This window comes from Camelus ferus, chromosome 12, assembly GCF_009834535.1.
Source record: "Camelus ferus isolate YT-003-E chromosome 12, BCGSAC_Cfer_1.0, whole genome shotgun sequence".
NCBI lineage: Eukaryota > Metazoa > Chordata > Mammalia > Artiodactyla > Camelidae > Camelus > Camelus ferus.
The window spans coordinates 23094961-23116258 of record NC_045707.1 but is presented as its reverse complement, the minus strand read 5'-3'; the positions used below and the strand labels follow the sequence as shown (position 1 = coordinate 23116258).

At 51.5% G+C, this 21298-nt stretch overlaps 2 protein-coding genes across 4 annotated transcripts; one reads left to right on the top strand and one right to left on the bottom strand.

Annotated features, from left to right (window-relative positions):
• The first annotated feature begins 6931 nt into the window (after positions 1-6931).
• B4GALNT1 (beta-1,4-N-acetyl-galactosaminyltransferase 1) lies at positions 6932-13901 on the top strand. 3 transcript variants are annotated; one of them, XM_032493210.1, is made up of 12 exons: positions 6932-7229; positions 7318-7541; positions 8088-8306; positions 8839-9003; positions 9137-9243; positions 9694-9734; positions 9881-10061; positions 11058-11156; positions 11290-11480; positions 11960-12100; positions 12356-12596; positions 13193-13901. In XM_032493210.1, the coding sequence occupies exons 1-12, from the start codon at positions 7107-7109 to the stop codon at positions 13408-13410; spliced, it is 1950 nt and encodes a 649-aa protein (XP_032349101.1). In that variant the 5' UTR covers positions 6932-7106; the 3' UTR covers positions 13411-13901. The 3 variants fall into 3 exon arrangements, with proteins under 3 accessions (XP_032349101.1, XP_032349103.1, XP_032349102.1); XM_032493212.1 differs by having other exon boundaries at positions 7211-7229; positions 7448-7541; XM_032493211.1 differs by lacking the exon at positions 6932-7229 and having other exon boundaries at positions 7455-7541; positions 7700-8306.
• An 82-nt stretch (positions 13902-13983) lies between these two features.
• On the bottom strand, positions 13984-21252 carry SLC26A10 (solute carrier family 26 member 10). Its single transcript, XM_032493209.1, is given in 19 exon segments — positions 13984-14137; positions 14452-14558; positions 14678-14732; positions 14827-14909; positions 14989-15022; positions 15164-15280; positions 15353-15422; positions 15529-15635; positions 16039-16134; positions 16226-16303; positions 16977-17090; positions 17206-17353; positions 17505-17587; positions 18303-18455; positions 18714-18749; positions 18751-18879; positions 19079-19236; positions 19777-19887; positions 20372-21252. Coding segments are annotated over 19 exon segments (2061 nt in total). The 5' UTR covers positions 20715-21252; the 3' UTR covers positions 13984-14098.
• Between the last annotated feature and the right edge of the window lie 46 nt (positions 21253-21298).

The following is a 21298-nucleotide window of genomic DNA, read 5'->3' as shown; positions in this document are numbered from 1 at the left end:
TAGAAAAGATCAACGAAACTAAAAGCTGGTTCTTTGAAAAGACAAACAAAACTGATAAGCCTTTAGTTAGACTCATCAAGAAAAAAAGGGAGAGGGCCCAAATTAACAAAATCAGAAATGAAAAAGGAGAAGTTACAACTGACACCACAGAAATACAAGGAATCATAAGAGGATCCTATGAGCAACTATACACCAACAAAAACAACAACACAGAAGAAATGGACAATTTCTTAGAAAGGTACAATCTGCCAAGACTAAACCAGGAAGAAATAGACAATATGAATAGACCGATTACCAGCACTGAAATTGAATCAGTAAATAAAAACCTCCCAACAAACCAAAGTCCAGGACCAGACAGCTTCACAGGTGAATTCTACCAAACATTTAGAGAAGAGTTAACACCTACCCTTCTGAAACTATTCCAAAAAATTGCAGAGGAAGGAAAACTTCCAAACTCATTCTATGAGGCCATAATCACCCTGATGCCAAAACTAAACAAGGATATCACACACACAAAAAAAATTATAGGCCAATATCACTTATGAGTATACATGCAAAAATCCTCAACAAAATACTAGCAAATCGAACTCCAACAATGCACTGAAAGGATCACACACCATGATCAAGTCGGATTTGTCCCAGGGGTGCAGGCGTTTTTCAATATATGCAAATCAATCACCGTGACACACCACACTAACAAACTGAAGACTGAAAACCATCTGATATGCTCAACAGATGTAGAAAAAGCTTTTGCTAAAATTCAACACTCATTTACAATCAAAGCTCTTCAGAAAGTGGGCATAGATGGAACATAACTCAACAAAATAAAGGCCATATACGACAAACCCATAGCTAACACCATACTTAATGAGGAAAAGCTGAAAGCATTCCCTCTAAGGTCACAAACAAGACAAGGATGCCCACTCTCACCACTTTTATTCAACACAGTTTTGGAAGTCTTAGCCATAGCATTCAGAGGAGAAAAAGAAATAAAAGGAATCCAAATTGGAAACAAACAAGTAAAACTGTCACTGTTTGCAGATGACATGATACTATACATAGAAAACACTAAAGAAGCAACCAGAAAACTGCTAGAACACATCAATGAATATGGTCAAGTTGCAGGATACAAAATTAATATACAGAAATCAGTTGCATTTCTATACACTAACAATGAAATAGCAGAAAGGAAAATTATGGAAATGATACCATTTACCATCATGCCAAAGAGAATAAAATACCTAGGAATAAACCTACCCAAGGAGGCAAAAGACCTGTATGCCGAAAACTATAAGACACTGATGAAGGAAACTGAAGACGACATAAACAAATGGAAAGATATACCATGTTCTTGGATTGGAAGAATCAATATTGTTAAAATGGCCATACTTGCCCAAGACAATTTACACATTCAATGCAATCAATCCCTGTTGCATCGAACAAAAAATGTTAAAATTTGTATGGAAACACAAAAGACCTTGAATAGCCAAAACAATCTTGAAAAAGAAGAATGGAGCTGGGGCAATCATGCTTCCTGACTTCAGACTATACTACAAAGCTACAGTAATCTAAACAGGATGGCACTGGCACAAAAACAGACACGTAGATCAATGGAACAGGATAGAAAGTCCAGAAATAAACCCACGCACGTATGGTCAATTAATCTATGACAAAGGAGGCAAGACTATACAATGGAGGAAAGATAGTCTCTTCAATAAGTGGTGCTGGGAAAACTGGACAGCTGCATGTAAAAGACTGAAATTAGAACATTCCCTAACACCATGTACAAAAATAAACACAAAATGGATTAAAGACCTAAATGTAAGACCAGATATTACAAAACTCCTAGAGGAAAACATAGGCAGAACACTCACAGACATACATTACAGCAATATATTTTTTGAACCAGCTCCTGGAGTACTGGAATTAAAAGTGAAAATAAACAAATGGGATCTAAGCTTTAAAGCTTTTGTACAGCTAGGGATACCATCAACAAAATGAAAAGACAACTTAAAGAGTGGGAGAAAATATTTGCAAATGATATGACTGACAAGGGACTAATTTCCAAAATATACAAACAGCTCATACACCTTAATATCAAAGAAATAAGCAACCCAATCCAAAAATGGGCAGAAGACCTAAACAAGCAATTCTCCAAGGAAGACACACAAGTGGCCAATTGGCACATGAAAAAATGCTTAGCATCGCTAATTGTCAGAGAAATGCAGATCAAAACTGCAATAAGATATCATTTGACACCAGCCAGAATGGCCATCATTGAAAAGTCTACAAATGATAGATGCTGGAGGGGCTGTGGAGAAAAGGGAACCCTATGACACTGTTGGTGGGGATGTAGATTGGTGCAGCCACGATGGAGGACAGTATGGAGGTTCCTTAAAAATCTGAAAATAGGCTTACCACATGATCCAGCAATCCCATTCCTGGGCATATATCCAGAGAAAAATAAAATTCAAAAAGATACAGTGCACCCCAGTGCTCGATAGCAGCACTATTTGCCATAGCCAAGACATGGAAACAACCCAAATGTCCATCGACAGATGACTGGATAAAGAAGACATGGTACATATATACAATGGAACAACACTACTCAGCCACAAAAAAGAATAAAATAATGCCATTTGCAGAATTATGGATGGACCTGAAGACTGTCATTCAAAGTGAAGTGGGCTGGAAAGAGAAATAAAAATGTCATATGATATCATATATATGAAGAATCTAAAAAATAATAACAGTAATAATAAGGGCACAAATGAACTAATTATTATTTTGATTTCTTGAATATATGTCAGCACATCTGACTGTCCTTTATGACTGGATTACCGCATTCTGTTGATTCTTATTTTGTAGTTGGTTTTATTCCTTTGATAACTAAGTAAGTTTAAAAAGCTAAAGATCTAAGCTGTTCTTAGAAACAATAATTAGTACATATATGAAAACTAAAAAAATGTGCCGTATACTGTATATATGTATTTACATGCACTATAATGTGTATGTGCAGTCAAACTGTAATAATTCTACATAATAAAACTGGAAAAAAATTAAATACTGGCCAGTTTCTTTCAAATATATAAAATATTCCTTAGTTGGGGCATGTGCGCTTTCCCATATTTAGAATTAAGTTGTGTATCCCCAGCCAGAATACTGCATAAGTGATGCTGTGTCTTTCTCAGGGTAGCATACCTGGAGGTACACGGTGTCCTCTGTCTCTCACCTATAATGTTAGTTTTGACTACCTAGGCAAGGTTTGTCAATTGTGCAGTTACAATGTTTCCTCTTAAAACGAACAAGCAAACTGTGGGGAGACATTTTAAACTATGTAAACACCTTACTTCTCATCAAACTTTCTGCCTTAGCATTAGTACTCATTGATGATTCTTGCCCAAACCATGTTTACTATGATGTTTGCAAAATTATTTTCCACTTCATCATTACCCCTATATCTATCAATCAGCATTCTCCCCTCTCCTATATTCACTTATTTATTTAATCATGTATTTATTATTAGTGTGGACTCACAGATTCCTGTTTTTTCAATGGTTTATAATTCATTCCTATCCTATCCTATCCTAAATTATTTTGGTGCTCAAATTTTCCTGGATTCAGCCAGTGAAAGCCCCTTCAAGCTGTGTTTGTCCTTTTAACATGCTCACATCCTTTTTTCATTTTTTCTTTTTTTAGTATTGCATTCCTTTGACATTTCAGGTTCATCTTTAACTTTTCCTGTCCCAATCCTGGGATAAGACCTGGAATGAGTCCAAGGATATACGTAGTATACATACAAGAAAAGCACACAGATTATAAGTATACAACTATGTGTATTTTTATAAATGAAGCACACTTGTGTCATCAGCACTTTGATGTAGAAACACAACTATACCAGCACCCAGATTCCCTTTGATCCCCATCACTATTCCACCTTTCAAGATAATCACAATCCTGACTACAAACATCATAGATTAGTTTTGCCTGTATTCTACTTTGATAAATAGAATCATACAGAATGTAACCACCTATATTTGGCTTTTTTTTTGTTTCAGCATTACAAACTACTATGTATAGCTGTGGGTCATTTCTCTCAGGCTACACAGTCGACACCTGAACAACACAAGTCTGAACTACACTTATATGCACTTTTCCCACTAGATGTGTACTATAGGACTACCTGATCCACAGCTGGCTGAATCTGTGAATGCAGAACCTCAGATATGGAGGGCTGACTGTAAAGTCACAGATACTTCACTGCGTGGAGGGTTGGTGCCCCTAACCCACCTCACTGTTCAAGGTCAACTGTATAATATTCTGTATTACTTATCTATTGCTATGTAATACATTATCCCAAACCTGGAGGACTTAAAACAGCAAACATTATTAACAGGCTGATAAGAGAGAATTATTGTATTATCAATAAAACTCTGCAAATACAATTCTCTTAAAATCTTTATAGGTCTCCTTTGAATCTTATTGAGGTTAACTACATCAAATAAAAGCCATATTCACAAGTATTACTGAGCTGAGCCCTTCTCTTCCTTGGGCTTCATCAACCACTGAGAGTTCTATTGTTAGACTGAACCATCTCTGAGGAACCAGAACAAAGAATTTATGTTCACGTCCTTGGCTCCATTTTCAAACTATGTTTTCTTGAGTGTTTCCTAGATATGATCTTTGCTGGAAGTCATTTTTTTAATTATTATTTTAGCATCATTGGTCCTTGGAGAGGCTAGGAATTTTCAAACCCAACAGAACCTCTTTGTTTAGCATTCCTTCCTTTAGCATATCTCTTTCTTTTCATATTCTACTAAAGCAGCAAGAAGAAATCAGATGGCACCTTCAAAACTTTTCACCCCACTGCTGATGACAATGTTGCTAAATGTAACAAAGGCGTGCTTTCCTTCAGTTTCCCTACTTTCCTCACTTCCCTTCATCAGCAGCCTCCTTAAAGGACATCAGGCTTCTACTAACAAGCTCTTCAACATTCTTTGGTCTGTCACTAACACTCCTCAAATTCCTCCTGCTTTGGCCCAACACCCAGTGCCAAAGCCATTCCCACATTTTTAGGTTTTTATTATGGCAGCACCTCATTTCCAGATTTTGGCCAAACCCAGAAGCTAAACACACACTTGAGCCAACAACTATATATGCTGTTCTGTACCTTGTTTCTTTTGCTTAACAGCTTTGGGTATCATTCAACGTCAGGAGACATAGGTTAACGCAGTGTTGTATCATCTGACTGAACAATGTTTTTAAAATTTTAACTTACTAATATTTAAAATGTAAATGATTCACATTTGAAATGTTAATAGATTGGCCAACAGCTGTCATGAGTTGTACTGTTGGAGGAAGAATAGGTTCTTGCCTTGCCCAGGAAAGAATTCAAGAGCAAAGCATGGTAAAGTGACAGTCAGTTTATGTAGAGAGATACACACTCCATGGACAGAGTGTGGTCTGTCTCCCTCAAAAAGGAAAATGGCTTAGGAGATACACACTCCACATTCAGAGTGCGGGCCTTCTCAGAAGGTGAGCATGACAGAGCTAGAGCGACAGAGCCAGAGCGAGGGCAACCACGAGGGGCCGGAGTTGGGTTTTGTGGAGCCGGTAATCTTACATACTAATGAGTAGGAGGATTATTCCAACTACTTTGAGGAAGGGGCGAGGATTTCCAGGAACCGCTCTCCCCTGCCCACTTTTGACCTTTTATGGTCAGCCTAGGAACTGTCCTGGCACCTGTGGGTGTGCCATGAGGCTCAAGGTCTCCTAGAAGTCAAGTCTTCCTCCATCTTGGTTCCAACCAGTTTGTCCTGTCCTCAATTGCTGTGTAATTCCTTCAGTGGCTGTGCCCTGCCCCTTTTCCTCCCACTTCAGTACCAATTTACACTCACAACTCTGCATGGCAGTGGCTGTTTCTCCAAATACCTGACCACTCAGTGTGTTAGTCAAGTCTTTGACCTTTACTAACTTGGTCATCAAAAAACATTTTACTATTATTCTAATTTGCATCCCATTTATTATGAATAAAGTCAAGTTCATTTTCATATATTTAATAGCCATTTTCACTTTTTCTATCAACTGCCTAATCAGGATTTTTGACCATTTGGGGTTAGTTGATCATTTTTTTCTGATTGATGCTTTGGAGCTCTTAAGGAAAATTGATCTTTATCTGCAAATATTTTTTCACAGTTTGTCATTTCTCTCTCAGGTTTGTTTACAGAAATTTCTTCACTCAAGTTTTTCATATAGGCATACATGTATTAATATTTCTTTTTATATCTTCCCCACTCCAAGATTATGTTTAAAAAAACAAATTCATGATTTCTTTTACTATATTTATGGCTTCATTTTTAATATTAAAATAGTTGATAGATCTAGTATTTATTTTGGTGTAAAGAACATGAGAGTCCCATTTCCCCCCCAGCTGATCAGTCATTTCTTTGTGTACAATTAATCTAATTGTCCATTCATCCTTCCCCCGTCCCCACATTTTCATTATATTCTTCATTTCTTACTATATCTTTTTTCACTATTAAATCAGAACACATCTTATATTAGAACCACGGAAGCACAGAACTTTGGGCAGTGTCAGGAGTCCGGCTGCAAGGAAGTGAGTCTACAAGTTTGCAGCCTGCACAAAGAACTACAACCAATCTGGCCACCGTTTGGGGTTTCCTTCCTCCAACAGCACAACAAGGAGCAGTCAGAAGAAGTAGGCCCTTGAATTAAGGAGTGTTTGTTAGATAACGGGGGGGGGGGGGGGGGGGCTATGAACCAGCCTTTGTTAGCCAGGCAGTCTTTATTTTCCAGCATCTTGTCTGGCTTCCTTTATCTCATCCTACCTACCCAAATCTTTCTTGAAATGCGATTATGGGGTACCCCCGCCCCACCTCCTCCCATAGCACTGTCGCCCTTCCTTGCCTACGGTCTCGACCAGAGGGAGGCTCCAAACGACTAGGGATAGAATGACTGGGATCGGGGACAAGCGGCTGAGATGCCAGGGCTCGGAGGCGCAGGGCTGGGAGTGGGCCGGGTGGCGTAGAGAGGACCTCCGCGCCGCGCCGGCTTCGCGCCCCCGCAGTGTCCTCGGGGCCCACTAGATGGCGCCCAGGCGCTCGCATTCCCCGCGCGTAGCCGGAGCCTCCGCCGCAGCCAGCCCGGAGCCTCCCCGCGCGGCGCCGCGATCTGAAGAGCCGGGCGGCGGCCCGAGACCTCTGGGCCCGGCAAGTGGGACAGGGTGCGGGGGAGCCTCGGCTTTGTTCCTGGGGTCGGGGTGTGGCGGTTTCTCGACTCCGACCCCCACCCCCGCAGGAAACGCCCAGAACCACCCTAGAGCCGCGATCTACAAAGCCCAGCGATCCCGAAGGCGGGAGGGGTCAGGCGTGCTCCGGAGGCAGGAGGATCCCCCTCGCTCTCAGGCTCACGCCCGGCTCCTCATCAGGCCACCTCCAGCCCCATGAGGACCCCCGGGCCGGGGCTGAGAGCCTGGCGCAGCCTGGACCGAAATCTTGCGGCGGCCTTAGAGCGTTAGACAGGTCAGTGCCGGGGCGGGATGCGGGGCCGAGCTGGAGGCGGGAGAAGGCGCGCTCGCCGGCCCACCTTGTCCCCCGCACAGCTTCCCAGGGCCACTCACGGTGTCACCTCCGCCGGGGCCACTCAATAGCGCGGGCGTGATTCTGCATTTTCGTGACAGGCAAGGTGTGGCGCTGCCCTCTGCAGCCCACTCGGGGCCAGGTGATGCTCCGCCTGAGGGGTTGGGGGATGCGCGGGCCAGAGGAGGCGGCGGGCTCGGGGACGTCTGATGTTCCAATAAAGCGATGCTCCTCTACTTACGAGCCACCGCGTCGAAACCACCGCATCCAAAGGTCTCTTGCTTCAAGATGCCGGGCCTCGGGCGTGAGAGGAAAGCGAGACGCGGGAGAGGGCGACAAGAAAGGAAGCCGGGAGACCCGAGGCCCGGGAAGTGAGGGGAGGGGGACCAGGGGACCGATTCGCTGTGCAAATCCTGGAGAGCACCCGGGGGGCAGGCAGGAGCCTTCCCTCCCCGTCTTTCTCACTCCCCCACCCTACCGCCCACTCAGGATGCGGCTGGGCCGCCGGGCCCTCTGTGTGCTGGTCGTGCTGCTCGCCTGTGCCTCGCTGGGGCTCCTGTACGCGAGCACCCGGGAAGCGCCGGGCCTCCGGGCACCTCCTGCCCTGTGGACGCCCCTGCAGGGCCTCCCCAGGCCAGAACTGCCAGGTCTTGTCCCCGAGCCCCGCTATGCACACATCCCAGTCAGGATCAAGGAGCAAGTGGTTGGGTGAGTGCAAAGAGTCGTGGCGACAGCATGGCACTCGCTGTGGGGTGGCGTGGGAAGTTTTTGTTTCCTCGACTGCTGAGCTCTCCCAACTGGTTGGGGAGGTGAAGTGGGAGCTGGAGAGGGGCTACTGAGTCTTGCATTGGGGGAGGGGGGTGCAGAATCTATCCTCCCTGAATCTTGTCATGGTATGGGGAAGGGAGGGTGTGCAGTCAGGGGAGGGCCCTGACTTTCTGAGTTCTGGTGATTCCCTATGAAAGGAGAGTCCAGATGAGGTCCTGATGGTGGGAAGGCAACTCGAAATCCCAGCAGTTGGCCCTATTCCACACCTCTGTAAAATCCAGATTCAGGGATGTGTCATCCCATTGATAGTTCCTCCTCCCGGGGACTATTCGAAGAGCAATGTTTCAGGGGACAGACTGGATGGGCAGGGTTGAAGAGCCAAGGTGTGAGGCACTGTGTAAATGTTTTGGGAGGATGAGTGGAGCTGCACTGCTGGCTCTGAGAACCCTTCTTCCCTTCTTCCGGGCTCCAGGCTGCTGTCTGCAAACAACTGCAGCTGTGAGTCCAGTGGAGGAAGCCTTCACCTCCCCTTCCAGAGGCAGGTCCGAGGCATTGACCTCACCAAGGCCTTTGACCCTGAGGAGCTGAGGGCTGCCTCTGCCTCAAGGGAGCAGGAATTTCAGGCCTTCCTTTCAAGGTATCAGCAGGAAAGGAGGGCATGACTCTGCAGGTGGACAGCAGTGGGAAGCCACGAGGGTGGGTGTGGCAGGAGGGAGAGCCCCCCCTGCCCTGACTCCTCCCCTGACCCCCCCCCCAACCTTCGCTGCCAGGAGCCAGTCTGCTGCCGACCAGCTGCTCATAGCCCCTGCTAACTCCCCACTACAGTACCCGCTGCAGGGCGTGGAGGTCCAGCCCCTCAGGAGCATCCTGGTGCCAGGTAGGAGAATGGTCCTAGGGGATGACCTAAGCCACTGTGGGGGTGGCAGAGCCCAGGCTGGGTGGGGAAGAATGAGGGAAGATTCAAATGGGAAGTGGGGGACTTCTGATGAAAGGGAGACTTGAGGTCAGGTGGGCTCATGGGGTGGGAGGTGGGGACAGAAGGGACTCTAGGGTTGTCAGGATTTGCAGAAGACAGTGACTGGAGAGGTTTGGGAAGAATGATCTATTCTTTACTGACTGACTAAAGGTTAGGTGGATAGCACAAGCTATTGCTTTAATGGAAAGGAGAAAAAATCAATTACTCTAGGCTATGCCCTGCAATGCGCCCTGCTGTGGCCTCAACAGGAGGGATGGGTGAGAAGTTCTGTGTTGTGTGCGATGAAAGAGGGAAGAGAAAGTGAGGAATTCTAGGTTGTCTGTGATTCTGGTCCCCTTTCCTTCCTCCCAGGCCTGAGCCTGCAGGCCGCTTCAGTTCAAGAGGTATACCAGGTGAGAAGAAACAGGCGGGCAGGGAGGCGAGGTGGGCATTAAGGATGCTGGGAGGGCAAGAGGCTGCCAAAGGAGGGATGGAGAAACCAGAGAAGCAAGAGGTGGGTCTGGGGCCTAACCCTGCACTCTGCAATCCCCTCTCCCAGGTGAACCTGACTGCCTCCTTGGGCACCTGGGACGTGGCAGGGGAAGTGACTGGAGTGACTCTCACTGGAGAGGGGCAGCCAGATCTCACCCTTGCCAGCCCAGGGCTGGACCAACTCAATCGGCAGCTGCAACTGGTCACTTATAGCAGCCGAAGCTACCAGGCAAACACAGCAGACACAGGTGCGAGGCCTGGGCGGAGGCAGTGGCAGGCTGGGTGAACGCAGAGAAACCAGAAAGGCAGGAGCGGGCAAATGACAGAGGGTGTGGGAATCACTAGGGCAATGGCCAGAGCTGCCCAGCTACACAGTGGGCATTTCAGCTGAGCCAACAGGACCAAGGAGGGAGAGAAGGGGCCTTTGTTCATCTGGGGCTGGAGTAGGCCAGAGGGAAACCCAAGCCTTGGGTGTGTCCCCCTGTCAGGCCAACCGTGAGGGCCCCAGGAAGTGACCAGCCCCAGGAGCCAGAAGACTCAAGCTCTATTCCCAACTCACCACTTACTAGAGGGCAAAGAGCTTTATCTCCCAGAGTCTCCACTTCTCCTCTAGCAGAAGGGGCATAACACAGCCCTCCTGCTTCTCTCCAAGGCTTCTACACCAAACCTGCCCCCACTTTGGGGTCTTTGCATTTGCTGTTCCCTCTGCCTAGAATGCTCTTTCCCCAGATTTTGGCATGGCTGGCTCCTTCTTGTCATTTGGATCTCAGCTCAAATGGCTCCTCTTCACTATCACATTACTTGTCTCATTTTCTATTCAATACTTACCAGTATCTGAATTTTCTTTTTACTTAGTCTGGAACCAGACTGACTAGGTTCCTATCTAGCTTTGTTGCTTTTAGTTGGATAATCATGGATAAATTAATTTCTCTGTGCCTTCTTTTTCTACAGTAGGACTCTACTTAATAGGTTATTGTGGGGATTAAATGTGTTCACATAGTTAAGGTAATTTAAAAAGTGCCTGGCACATAGTAAATGCTCAGTAAAAGTTAGCTTTTAATTGGGTCTTTTATCATCTTTCTCCCGTCTATTAGAATGTAAGTTCCATGGGGATAAGAACCTTGTGTTCTTGTCTAACAGGGCCTAGGAAGGTGATATACAGGGTAGGCACTTAAGTATTGATTCGCTGAAAAGAGAATGTTGTCCAAGCCCTGGGGGCCACATCTCATCTCCTTTCTTCCCAGTCCGGTTCTCCACCGAAGGGCATGAAGCTGCCTTCACCATCCGCATAAGACACCCCCCCAACCCTCGGCTGTACCCACCTGGGTCTCTACCCCAGGGAGGTGAGATGGTGTGCTCAGGGACATAGATCCAGCCCTGATGGGGAGAAAGTTGGGAGAGGGCGGTCCTGGGAGAGGTCTTCCTGCTCCTCACTCCCCACTCTCCTCTGCATCTAACCCTGCCCCTCGCTCCCAGCCCAGTACAACATCAGCGCTCTGGTCACCATTGCCACTAAGACCTTCCTTCGTTACAATCGGCTACGAGCACTCATCGCCAGCATCCGCCGCTTCTATCCGACGGTCACAGTGGTCATCGCCGACGACAGCGACAAGCCAGAGAGCATTAGCGGCCCCCACATTGAGCACTATCTTATGCCTTTTGGCAAGGTGCGCAGCGGTCTAGGCTGAACCATGCTCCACGGGGCACCGGGAGGGGGCGCACCCTCAGTCTGCTGTGTCCAGAGTAGTGATTCCAGGATTATCTGCCTCAGAATCACTGAGGTGGCTGTTCAGCATGAGGATTTCTGGAATGTAAGCTCCATGGGAGCTGCATGAGAGTGCTGTCTCACTCGAGTTGCATTCTTAGAATGGTGCTTAGCACCTAATGGGCGCTCAGTGAACAGTCGATGAATGAATGAATGTACGCATGAATTAAATGCATTCCAAGACCCTCCCCCAGAACACAGACTCAGCCTCTCACAGTGGAAAAAGGCACTTTTTTTTACCTAGCTCCCGGCCATTCGTAACTACTTGAAAGTTTGGAGTGGGACACAGGCTGTTGAGAGGGGTCAGGAGTGAGGCGGAAAGGTGGCAGAGGGCTCTGTCGTATCTCAACAGCATCACCAACCGTACCTACCCTTCCCCAGGGCTGGTTCGCAGGCCGGAACCTGGCTGTATCTCAAGTAACCACCAAGTACGTGCTGTGGGTGGACGACGACTTCATCTTCACGGCGCGGACGCGGCTGGAGAGGCTTGTGGACGTGCTGGAGCGGACACCGTTGGACCTGGTATGGGAGAGGCCACGGGATGAGCGGTGGGAGGAGGGCGTCCAGCAGGCCAAGGCCGCGTCGGGGAGACCCAACCGAGAGCAGCCAGCCCTGGGATGGGAGAGGACGACGAACGGGAGCCTGGGAGACTATCTGGGTCCTGCAGGGGTGGAGCAGGAAAGGCCGAGGCAGGGGAACCATCCGCGGGGAGAGGGAGCCCAGACCTACCCCCTTCCGGTCCGCGCCCAGCCTGGAGCCCTCCTCCCACCCGGGCAGGTGGGCGGCGCAGTGCGCGAGATCTCCGGCTTCGCCACCACCTACCGGCAGCTGCTGAGCGTGGAGCCGGGCGCTCCAGGCCGCGGGAACTGCCTCCGGCAGAGGCGCGGCTTCCACCACGAGCTCGTCGGCTTCCCAGACTGCGTGGTCACAGACGGCGTGGTCAACTTTTTCCTGGCGCGGACCGACAAGGTGCGCGAGGTCGGCTTCGACCCGCGCTTCAGCCGCGTGGCGCACCTAGGTGAGTGGCGCCCCCTCCTGGCCAAGCCCGGCAGGGACGCCGCGGGGCGCTGGGCCAGGCTCCGGGCAGACAGAAGCCAAGGGCCCTGGGTACTGCTCCCCGCCCATCCTCGCGGGGCCCAAGGCTGCCACGGGGTCCCCAGAGCAGTTCTACGAAGACTTACCAAAACGTGCCCCAGGGCGAGAGAGAGAGAAAGCGCCCACCCTTCTGGCCCCGATTATCATTTAAACTTGGCCATTACCTGGAACTGCCTTGAACTTCCCCACCACTGTCACCTCCACTTCTGTCCCACTCCCAGCCGTATTCCCTGGTTCTTACCACCTTGGAGCAGTCCATTCAGCATTTATTGAACCTCTGGGCGTGTGTGTTGGGGGTGGGGTAGGGGGAGTCCGTTTTCAAAATAAGGGAAGTATATTGACCCCACTTTATACGAGAGTAAAACTAAGACCTAAAAGGGTTGACTTACATGCCCAAGATCTTTAGAAATAGTCTTTGCATAAGCACTCTCCGTACCCCAATCTCAGCTCTCCCTTAACTGTTGGCCCTGTGCATCCTCAAGACCTTTCATTGTGCACTTCCCTTCCCTCCACCCCCAGAATTCTTCCTGGATGGACTTGGTTCTCTTCAGGTGGGCTCCTGCTCAGACGTCGTTGTGGATCATGCATCCAAGTTGAAGTTGCCTTGGACATCAAGGGATGCTGGGGCAGAGACTTATGCCCGGTACCGTTACCCGGGATCACTAGATGAAAGTCAAGTGGCCAAACACCGCCTGCTCTTCTTCAAACATCGGCTCCAGTGCATGACCTCAGAGTGATGGCCACCCTTGGCCTTCCAACTGTCAGGCTGGGCCTGCCTCCTTGTCCCTGCCAGGATTTCTAGCAAACCCCACCGGCCAGTGACCACTCCACTGACTGTCCCCAGTCTCCTTCAGAACTTGATCCCAAATAGGGGCTTGTCCTGGTGACACTCTTCCTTTCTGTGAGTGCCCAGGGGCATGATGGAGCCATAACTCATCCCACAGCCAGTGCCAAGTCCTCCTCCCACCCCCTTCTCGTGGGGCAGGAATTGGGGGGTTGCTTTCCAAGTGCCAAAGAGCCCACTGGGACTCTAAGAACCTAAAGTGAAAACACTCTCCTGTCATCTCCTTGGGACTACGGGGATGGGGAAGCCCCCAGCATCTATTCCCAGGCCTGGGCACCTCCATCTCTGGATCCAGGAATCTGCAGCGGCTGCAGCCCCACCCCACAGAGAAAACTGGTACTCTGGAGCTGCTGTAGGGGCTGGTGAACACACAGGTGAAAGCCATTTTCAGTTGTGTCTCTGCAGTGCTGTGGGCATGGAGGAAGGGGCACCAAGGGTCCGAGTGCAGACACCCAGACTCACTTCATGAACCCAGAGGCTCTCAGCTTTGTTTTATTAGTTACATTAAATAAGGGGGCACAGGGGCCATGGTCCTCTTCACACATGCACTGTTGGGGCCCTCCACAATTTGAGTGACCTGGTCAGACCCACACTGTGCAAGTCTTTGGACCAGTGAGCTCCTGGGAAAGGGAAGGGACATGTCAGAAACAGGTCAGCTGTCCCCCTCCCTCCCCCAAGATTTGCCAGTCCTCTGAGGGGCACACCGCCTGCCTTGGAACCTAAGTTCCTCAGCTCTTCACCCACAGCTGGACCCAGCCTCTCTGGCTTAGTCTTAAAACAACTGATCATTTCATCCCCACCCCTTCCTCCTTCATCTTCCTCCTCAGCCCTCTTCGCAAATCCCTCTGCCTGGATCTTCAGCCACTGACTCACACCTCCCTCGCCATAGCCCAGCACCTCCTGGCTTCCACTCCCGCTGCTACTGCCTCCTCACCAGTCTCTCCAGGGCATATGCAGCTGCATCCTGGACACTCACAAACAGCTGTTCTGGGGTCACTCTGTCCAGGAGTCCTGCCTGGGTCAGCGTCCCCAGCACTGAGGCTGTGTGGAGAGGGGGGCCAGGCTCTCAGGCCCTACATCCACACTGTGTCCTCTTCCCTCCCCCCAGATGTCTGGTCATTCCCCAGTCTCCAGGTCCCTCCACCCTCCACACCTCTCACCATTACATTGAGCCAGGAGAAAGTGGATCCCAGCATCTCGGCATCGGCTGGCCAGCTGTGGGGGTGGGGGGAGAGGGGTTAAATCCTACATCAGAGAGTATTCATGGGATGAGAAGGGGACTATCTCCTTAACCTACCCTCTCCCTCACCTGAACCACTTCTCTGGCCCCTGCAGCATCTGCAAAGGTGACACCACTGCAGTCTAGGACCACCACTCTGACAGGCTCAGCAACTAGGATGGGAGAAAGCAAGAGTACCCTGATGCCTCCAAGGGTCGTGCCCAAATCTCCTTCCTTGTCATCCCATCTCACCTGCATCAGGTGGGCTGTCTGTCTTTGGAGTGAGCTGTGAGTAGAGAAGGGCAGTCACCACCTCTGAGACACAAGCACGAACACGTACCCCTTGAGCACAATGACCCCCCTCAGAACACCCACCTGCCTCCCACCCCCAAAGAAGCCATACACTCCTTTTGACCAAATCCCTCACCTGGCCTCCTTCTCCAAGCCTCAAATGCCACTCCAGGATGCGGCGAAACTGCCCACGGGTCCCAAAGTAGAGTGGTGTTGGATAGCTCAGGATGCGGAGCCCTGGGACCTGGAGGAGCTAAGGGGCCGGAGGGTCAGTGAAACATTCCAGTCCAATCTCCCCTTCCTGCTTTGGCTGTAGCCCACCCACCTTGTGGCTCTCTCGGAGTGGCCTGTAGAGCTCTGTCCCCTCGGCCAGTCCAAGTGCCAGGCACCGGACCCTAGGCAGGAAGCTGGGGTCAGATTCCCAGCCTGAGCTGGCTGGAGAGTCACCCCAAGCACTCTGTTCTCTCCCCTCCTCTCGACTCCCCTCATCTCTACTCCCACCTCTGGGTGCGGCAGACCACAGTCATCATGGAGAAGACCACACCTACAGCCAGGCCCAGGTCCACGCTCAGGGTCACTACAGCCACCCATGTGACCATCCACACAGCCTGCAGGACATAGATGGGAGTGAAATGCCCAGAAGGAATACCAGGCCATCACTGCCAGGAAAAGGGGTCCAGGGGCAGTGACTACCTGGGCAAATAATGGGGAGGGATGGCTCAGGAGAAAGTGGAAAGGATGATGGAGGGGACAGGACTGACGTAATGGGGGTTCCCCCCAGATGTAACTACCCCTTGAACCACCTGGGGAGTTATAAATATTCAAGTCTGAAGAGGTTCAAGCTCCACCCTTCACCTTGTCTCTGAGTAAAGGGATGAGGAGGTATACATGGTGGGGGTGGGTTGGGTGCAGAACTTAGGGCCGGGACACTTAGCTTTGATCCAGGGCAGGGGTTGGGGATTCTGGGGAAGATGAGAGGGGCAATCTGAGGGTAATGCTGCCATTTCTCACAAAGTCCACGCGGCTGATGCGCCACAGTTGTGGAAGCTCCTGCATCTGGAAGAACATCTGGCGCATGCTGGAGATGTTGATGCAGGCCAGGACAGCCTTGGGGCAGAGGAGGTGAGCTGACCTCCCCAGCGTACTGAAATAGAGCCACCCACCCCCCAGCCATCCCTCCACCTTCTCTGCTGCTTACCTTGGGCAGATAGTAGAAGAAGGGCCCCAGCCACAGCAGCACAGACAGGACAACCAGGCAGGAAAAAAGGCCTGCCAGCTGGAGGGAAGGAGGGATGGAGGGACGGAAGCAAAGAAGGGAGGGAACCCCACCCACCATCTGCTTCGCCATCCTTGGAAGGCTCCCTCCTCCCAAATCCCCTCCACACCGCCACACAGATATTCCTCACCCCTCAACTCCCTTCTTGATATTCTGCCACTCACACCTACCTTTCCTCTCCCCCAGTTAAATGCCTATCATTTGCCAGATTCCCCCAAGATGTAGTTCAATGTCCCTAAAAAACCACTGGTAGATTACCCTAAAAGCAGACTAAATACATGCTTAGGGCACCAGGAAAGTACGAGAAACCAGAAATATTAGGGAGAGACTTTGATATATGATATTTCTTTTTAAGAGAAAACGTCCTCACAAGGAAAAAAAAATCAGAATTTTGTTTTTAAAGTTTATTTTCCATATTAGTATTGTTCTTATTTTGAACTACATATAGGGTACCTTTTTCAGTGCTTAGAGTCTACAAAGGTCTTAATGGAGCTTTCTTCTCTTCAATCTCTCCTACCCAGATAGTCCCATCCCCACACTCACCTCCCCTCACAGATTCCCATCCTCCTCTATAGAGCGGCCACCTGGGTATCTACCAGTCTTCCACCTGTTCCACCACCACCCAAACTGGATGCCTCTTCCCCCTTCTTCTCATCCAAGGACAGGCTCTTACCTGTGTGTTCCCACCAGCATCCACTAGTAGGCTGGTCGTGGCCAACGTGGCCGAGTTGGGAAAGCAAGAGAAGAGGGAGGAGACGAGGTTGGAGACCCCATGCGCCAAGAGCTCCTGGAGGGATGCAGTGAGATGAAGAGGAGAGAGACCAAGTCATGTGTGGGGAGTGGGGAGTCACATGAGGGGGTTGTCCCTGGAATGAGGCTGGGGTCCTCACTCAAAGTCACACCTGGTTGGAGTCAATAGTGTAGCTGTACTTGTCTGCATAGATGGAGGCCAGGGAGGTGGACACAGCAAAGGTAACCAGTGCCATGGGCAGCGAGTCAGCCAGAATTCTGGGCAGTTCAGCCAGACTGGGGAGGAGAGGTTGAGGAAATCTAGAAAAAGAGAGGGATCTGTGGTGAGGATGGCTGGGGTATAAGGAGGCTATGGGGAAGAGAGAGAGAACTGCATAGGGCAGGACAAGAGGAGGTGTTGAGAGACAGAGTTGTGAAAAAAGAAAGTTGGTGTCTTTTCATTATCTCTTACCCTCCGGGCAGCAATCCCACTATTTGGACATTGTATCTTGTGTCCAGGGAAGAGGTGAAGCAGAGCACAGAGGCCAGAAGCACCTAGGAAAGAGAGGAAATGTGGGCATGGGAGGAGATAGGCCCCTGGCAGAGGCTAGAACGGGCTGGACATGAGAGAGGATTGTAACGCCGGGTCCCATGGTTGCAGGAGCCCAGCAGCTGGGGGAGCTGGGATGTGTTTGGGATGAGTGCCCGACAACTGATTTAGAGTGAGGGAGCATGGGGACGGAAATGAGGATGATGTGTGCCTGGACTTATGGAGAGAGATGGACTGGAGGAAATCAGAGAGAGCTGCTATGAGCGATGGTGTATATCAAGAAATACAGCCAAGCCATTCCAAGTAGGGAAGCTGGGTTACATCTAGGGACATATGGGTTATCTGTGGAGATGTGGAATATTTAATTAGCTGGGGAGAAAGAGAAATGTAGGTGGATGTAGGGAGGGAGACAAGCCGTGAATTTCAGTGAAGGACTGGGTGAGGAGAAAGAGGGAGTGGAGGTTCTGTGGGACCGCTGTAAGGAGGAAGAAGACTTTCTGAGAGCTCCCGGGCGGGCTTCAGGAGAGAAGGGGGAACGTGTGGATGGGGGATTTCAGAGCGTCAAAGTGTTTTGGGAAGAGGCCTGGAAAAGTACCGCATAAGCAAGGCCTCTCATCTGTGACCTCTCTGCACTCCACGAGGGGGCGGCAGCGGCCAGTTCCTACAGGATGGGCAGTGTTTGTGCGGTGCCAGAGGCTGGGACCCAGGAGCCATCCTCACCATGACGATTTCCCCTGGGATCGGGGTGGGTAGCTTGTCTCGAAATCTCACATTCAGTTCCTTCACCGGCACGAGCAGCGCCAAGCTGAGTGCGGAGATGGTCAGTTCGGCGGGGCTGCTCCGGGGCAGCGCCGTCAGCACGGCGGCCAGCGTCTGCGGGCAGGGGCGGTGAGCAGAGGGCCCTGAGCCAGGTCGACTGCCCCCAGCGCGGACCCCCCAGACCAAGGCGGGGCCCTCTCTCCTGGCTCGCATCAGAGCTTTCACCTCCGTAGCGACCCTCATTCAGCCACATGGTTCTGACTTCTCCGTCCCCGCCCCACACTATCCCTCCACTCGCAGCCATTCCTTCCTTTTCGGGTTCCTGTCTTCCCGGGACAGCCAGAAGCTTCTTCGCTTTTCTCCCACCCCCACCTTGAAGAGAGCGAAGCAGCCGATCTGGCGCGGAAGGGGTCAATCCCAAAAGGCTGGGCAGCTGGGACACGAGCACGTGTAGGGCAGCCCCGCTGGTCAGTGCTTTGACCACAGGTTCCGACAGAAAGGTGGCCAGGATGCCGAGCTGCAGCGCGAACATCCCCAGCTGCAGGAGAGAAGATGCGCCATCATCACTCATCACCGGAGGAGGAGAGGACCAGCCAGAGTGCAGTGTGCCAGCTTCTCCGGGCACCTCTCCCGCCCAGACCGGTGCTGGAGACTTGTCCCCCCGCCTCCTCCCCTGGCCCAGTTCCATGGCCCCCAGCGTGGATCCCCCAGCGTCCTCCCCCAAGGTCCTCCCTCACCATCAGTGCCCCGCTCCCGAAGGCCACGGCCGCCGCGGCACCAACCCGCTGAGCATCCAACTGTTCCCTCTCGATTCCGCTCAAGTTCCCCTCGAGAGGTTCAGGCACCAGCCGCTCCACGGCGGAGCCCGTCATGAGGCTGAGTACCGCGAAAGTTCCTAGGGCCCCGGGACAAACGCAGAAATCGCCAGCTGTGCCGCTTGGGCGCAGCAACATCCCAGCCCTGCCCCCCCCCCCCCATGCTGCTGTCAGGCCCCCTGTCCTAGAAGGCTGCTGCTCTGGTGAAGACCATGGAACCAAGAGAAGCCCAGAACCCCTGGTGAGGAAAGAAGGGAGCACCCACTGCAAAACTGCCCCCAGACTGCATCAGCCCCCTCTTGCAGATGCCCTGCAGACTGCTTGCTCCTTTGGGTGACAGTGCATATTCTCTCCCCTCTTCCAAGTTTTAAGGGACATTCGTTTTAGCCAAATTTCACGGGGAGGAAAAGTCTGAGTAAACTCCTGCCTCTTTGCACCGACTTAGCACCTCCAGCAAGCATTGCCTAGGTCAGAGGATCATAGCTGGGATAGCGGAAGGGGTGGACAGGATGGTGGGGGATGTGAAGAGGGGAATAAGAGATAGATTATAAGAACTGGAAGCCTCAAACCCCTGTTCATTTCACCCCACAGAGAAGGAGAGAAGTCACTGGGTCACTCACCCGTGGACAGATGTCTCCCAGTACCCAACAAGGTGTAGATGAGGACAGGGAAAAAAGAAGTGTAGAGTCCAAATACTGGGGGCACGGAGGTCAGGAGAGCAAAAGCCATGCCTGGGGGAGTAATGGAAGAAATGACTGATCTTCAGTGTGTGGGGTGGGAGGGGGGTGGGGGTTCCCAGCCTCCAGGACTCCGTTCCCTTCCCACACTCTGGAGGCTGGCACCGGGATGCTAAATCACGCCACATGAGGGAACTGAGGGGTTAAGGGACCTCGGTGGGAGGTCGTGGGGCGAACAAGTTCAGAGATCCGTGTCGGCTGAGTCCTGGGGGGCAGGCATCAGGGCCTCTCTCCAGTTCCCTGAGCCAGAACGTGTCCAAGACTTCTCGCAGGATTGCGCAGATGAGGGGAGCTGGGGGGTGGGGATCTGACGGAGGTCCACAGTCCTTGGCCAGAACTTGGCCTCAGATCCGGGTCGCCGAACCCTCAGCCGCACTAACCCACCACTTCGCTCCCGGTCCCAGGTCCCAGGCCCCATGCCAACCCAAAGCCCTCTAGAGCTTGGGCCCCTGACAGGCTGCTACTTGGGGCCTCTCACCCTGGGGCACGTGCACGATGCCCACGGTCACTCCGGCCACCGCATCCCCCAGCAGCCAGGCCCGCCAGCGGTACCGGGGCAGCCAGCGCAGCGGGGGCAGCCGCGCCAGCAGCAGGCGCCACGCCCCTTGTCCGGAACAGGCGCCGGCCCGCCGCCTCCAGAGCCCGCGCAGCCGGGACCAGCGAGGCTCCGCCAGCGGCTCGGGCTCCTGCTCTGCGTCCCCGAAGAGCTGCTGGAACCGGGTCTCGGTAAGCGGTTCCCTGAACTTGGCGCCCAGGGGAAACTTAAGGTCGGAGGTCTCTCCCGGACCTGGGCAGGTCCTGGAGCCCAGGAGCCCACTCATTTTGCCCTCGGCCACCTCCAACTCCGCCCAGTCTTAAATAGCCCTCCGCGCGCTGGCCCCGAGTCCCGCCTCCGAGAAGCAGGGTCCAATCCTGTCCCGGAGGGCGCCCTCTCTTGGGGACCTTCTGCAGTCAGGAGACAGCTGCATCTTGGGGAGGGGGTGTCTCTTATGTTAGGCGTTTCCTCAGACATCCTTGGCAGGACCGCTTTCTCTGGAGCCTGTGGGGGATGGCTGTGAAAAGGTGTAGGAGCCAGAGAAATAGGCCAGAAGACAAGCGCACCCCGACACCCACTGTTTGCCACTCCTGTCTTTTGACTCCCACCTCCTCACTCCCAGTTCCTTTCCACATCTGCACTTCGGGGAGACTCCCCTAGGGTTACTGGTCACTCTCAGGGCTGCTGCATTCCCAGCAAGAAAGTTCAGCTGGGTTTCAACCTCCCCTTCTCCTCCCGGACCCACAACCTCATGGGGCACAGCTTGTTCCCAAAAGTGTAAGGGGCTCCATTGGCCTCAGCAGTTTCACAAACTACCTAGATGGGAAGCAGCTCCATATATTGGCTAGGGATGGACAGAGAACCACCATC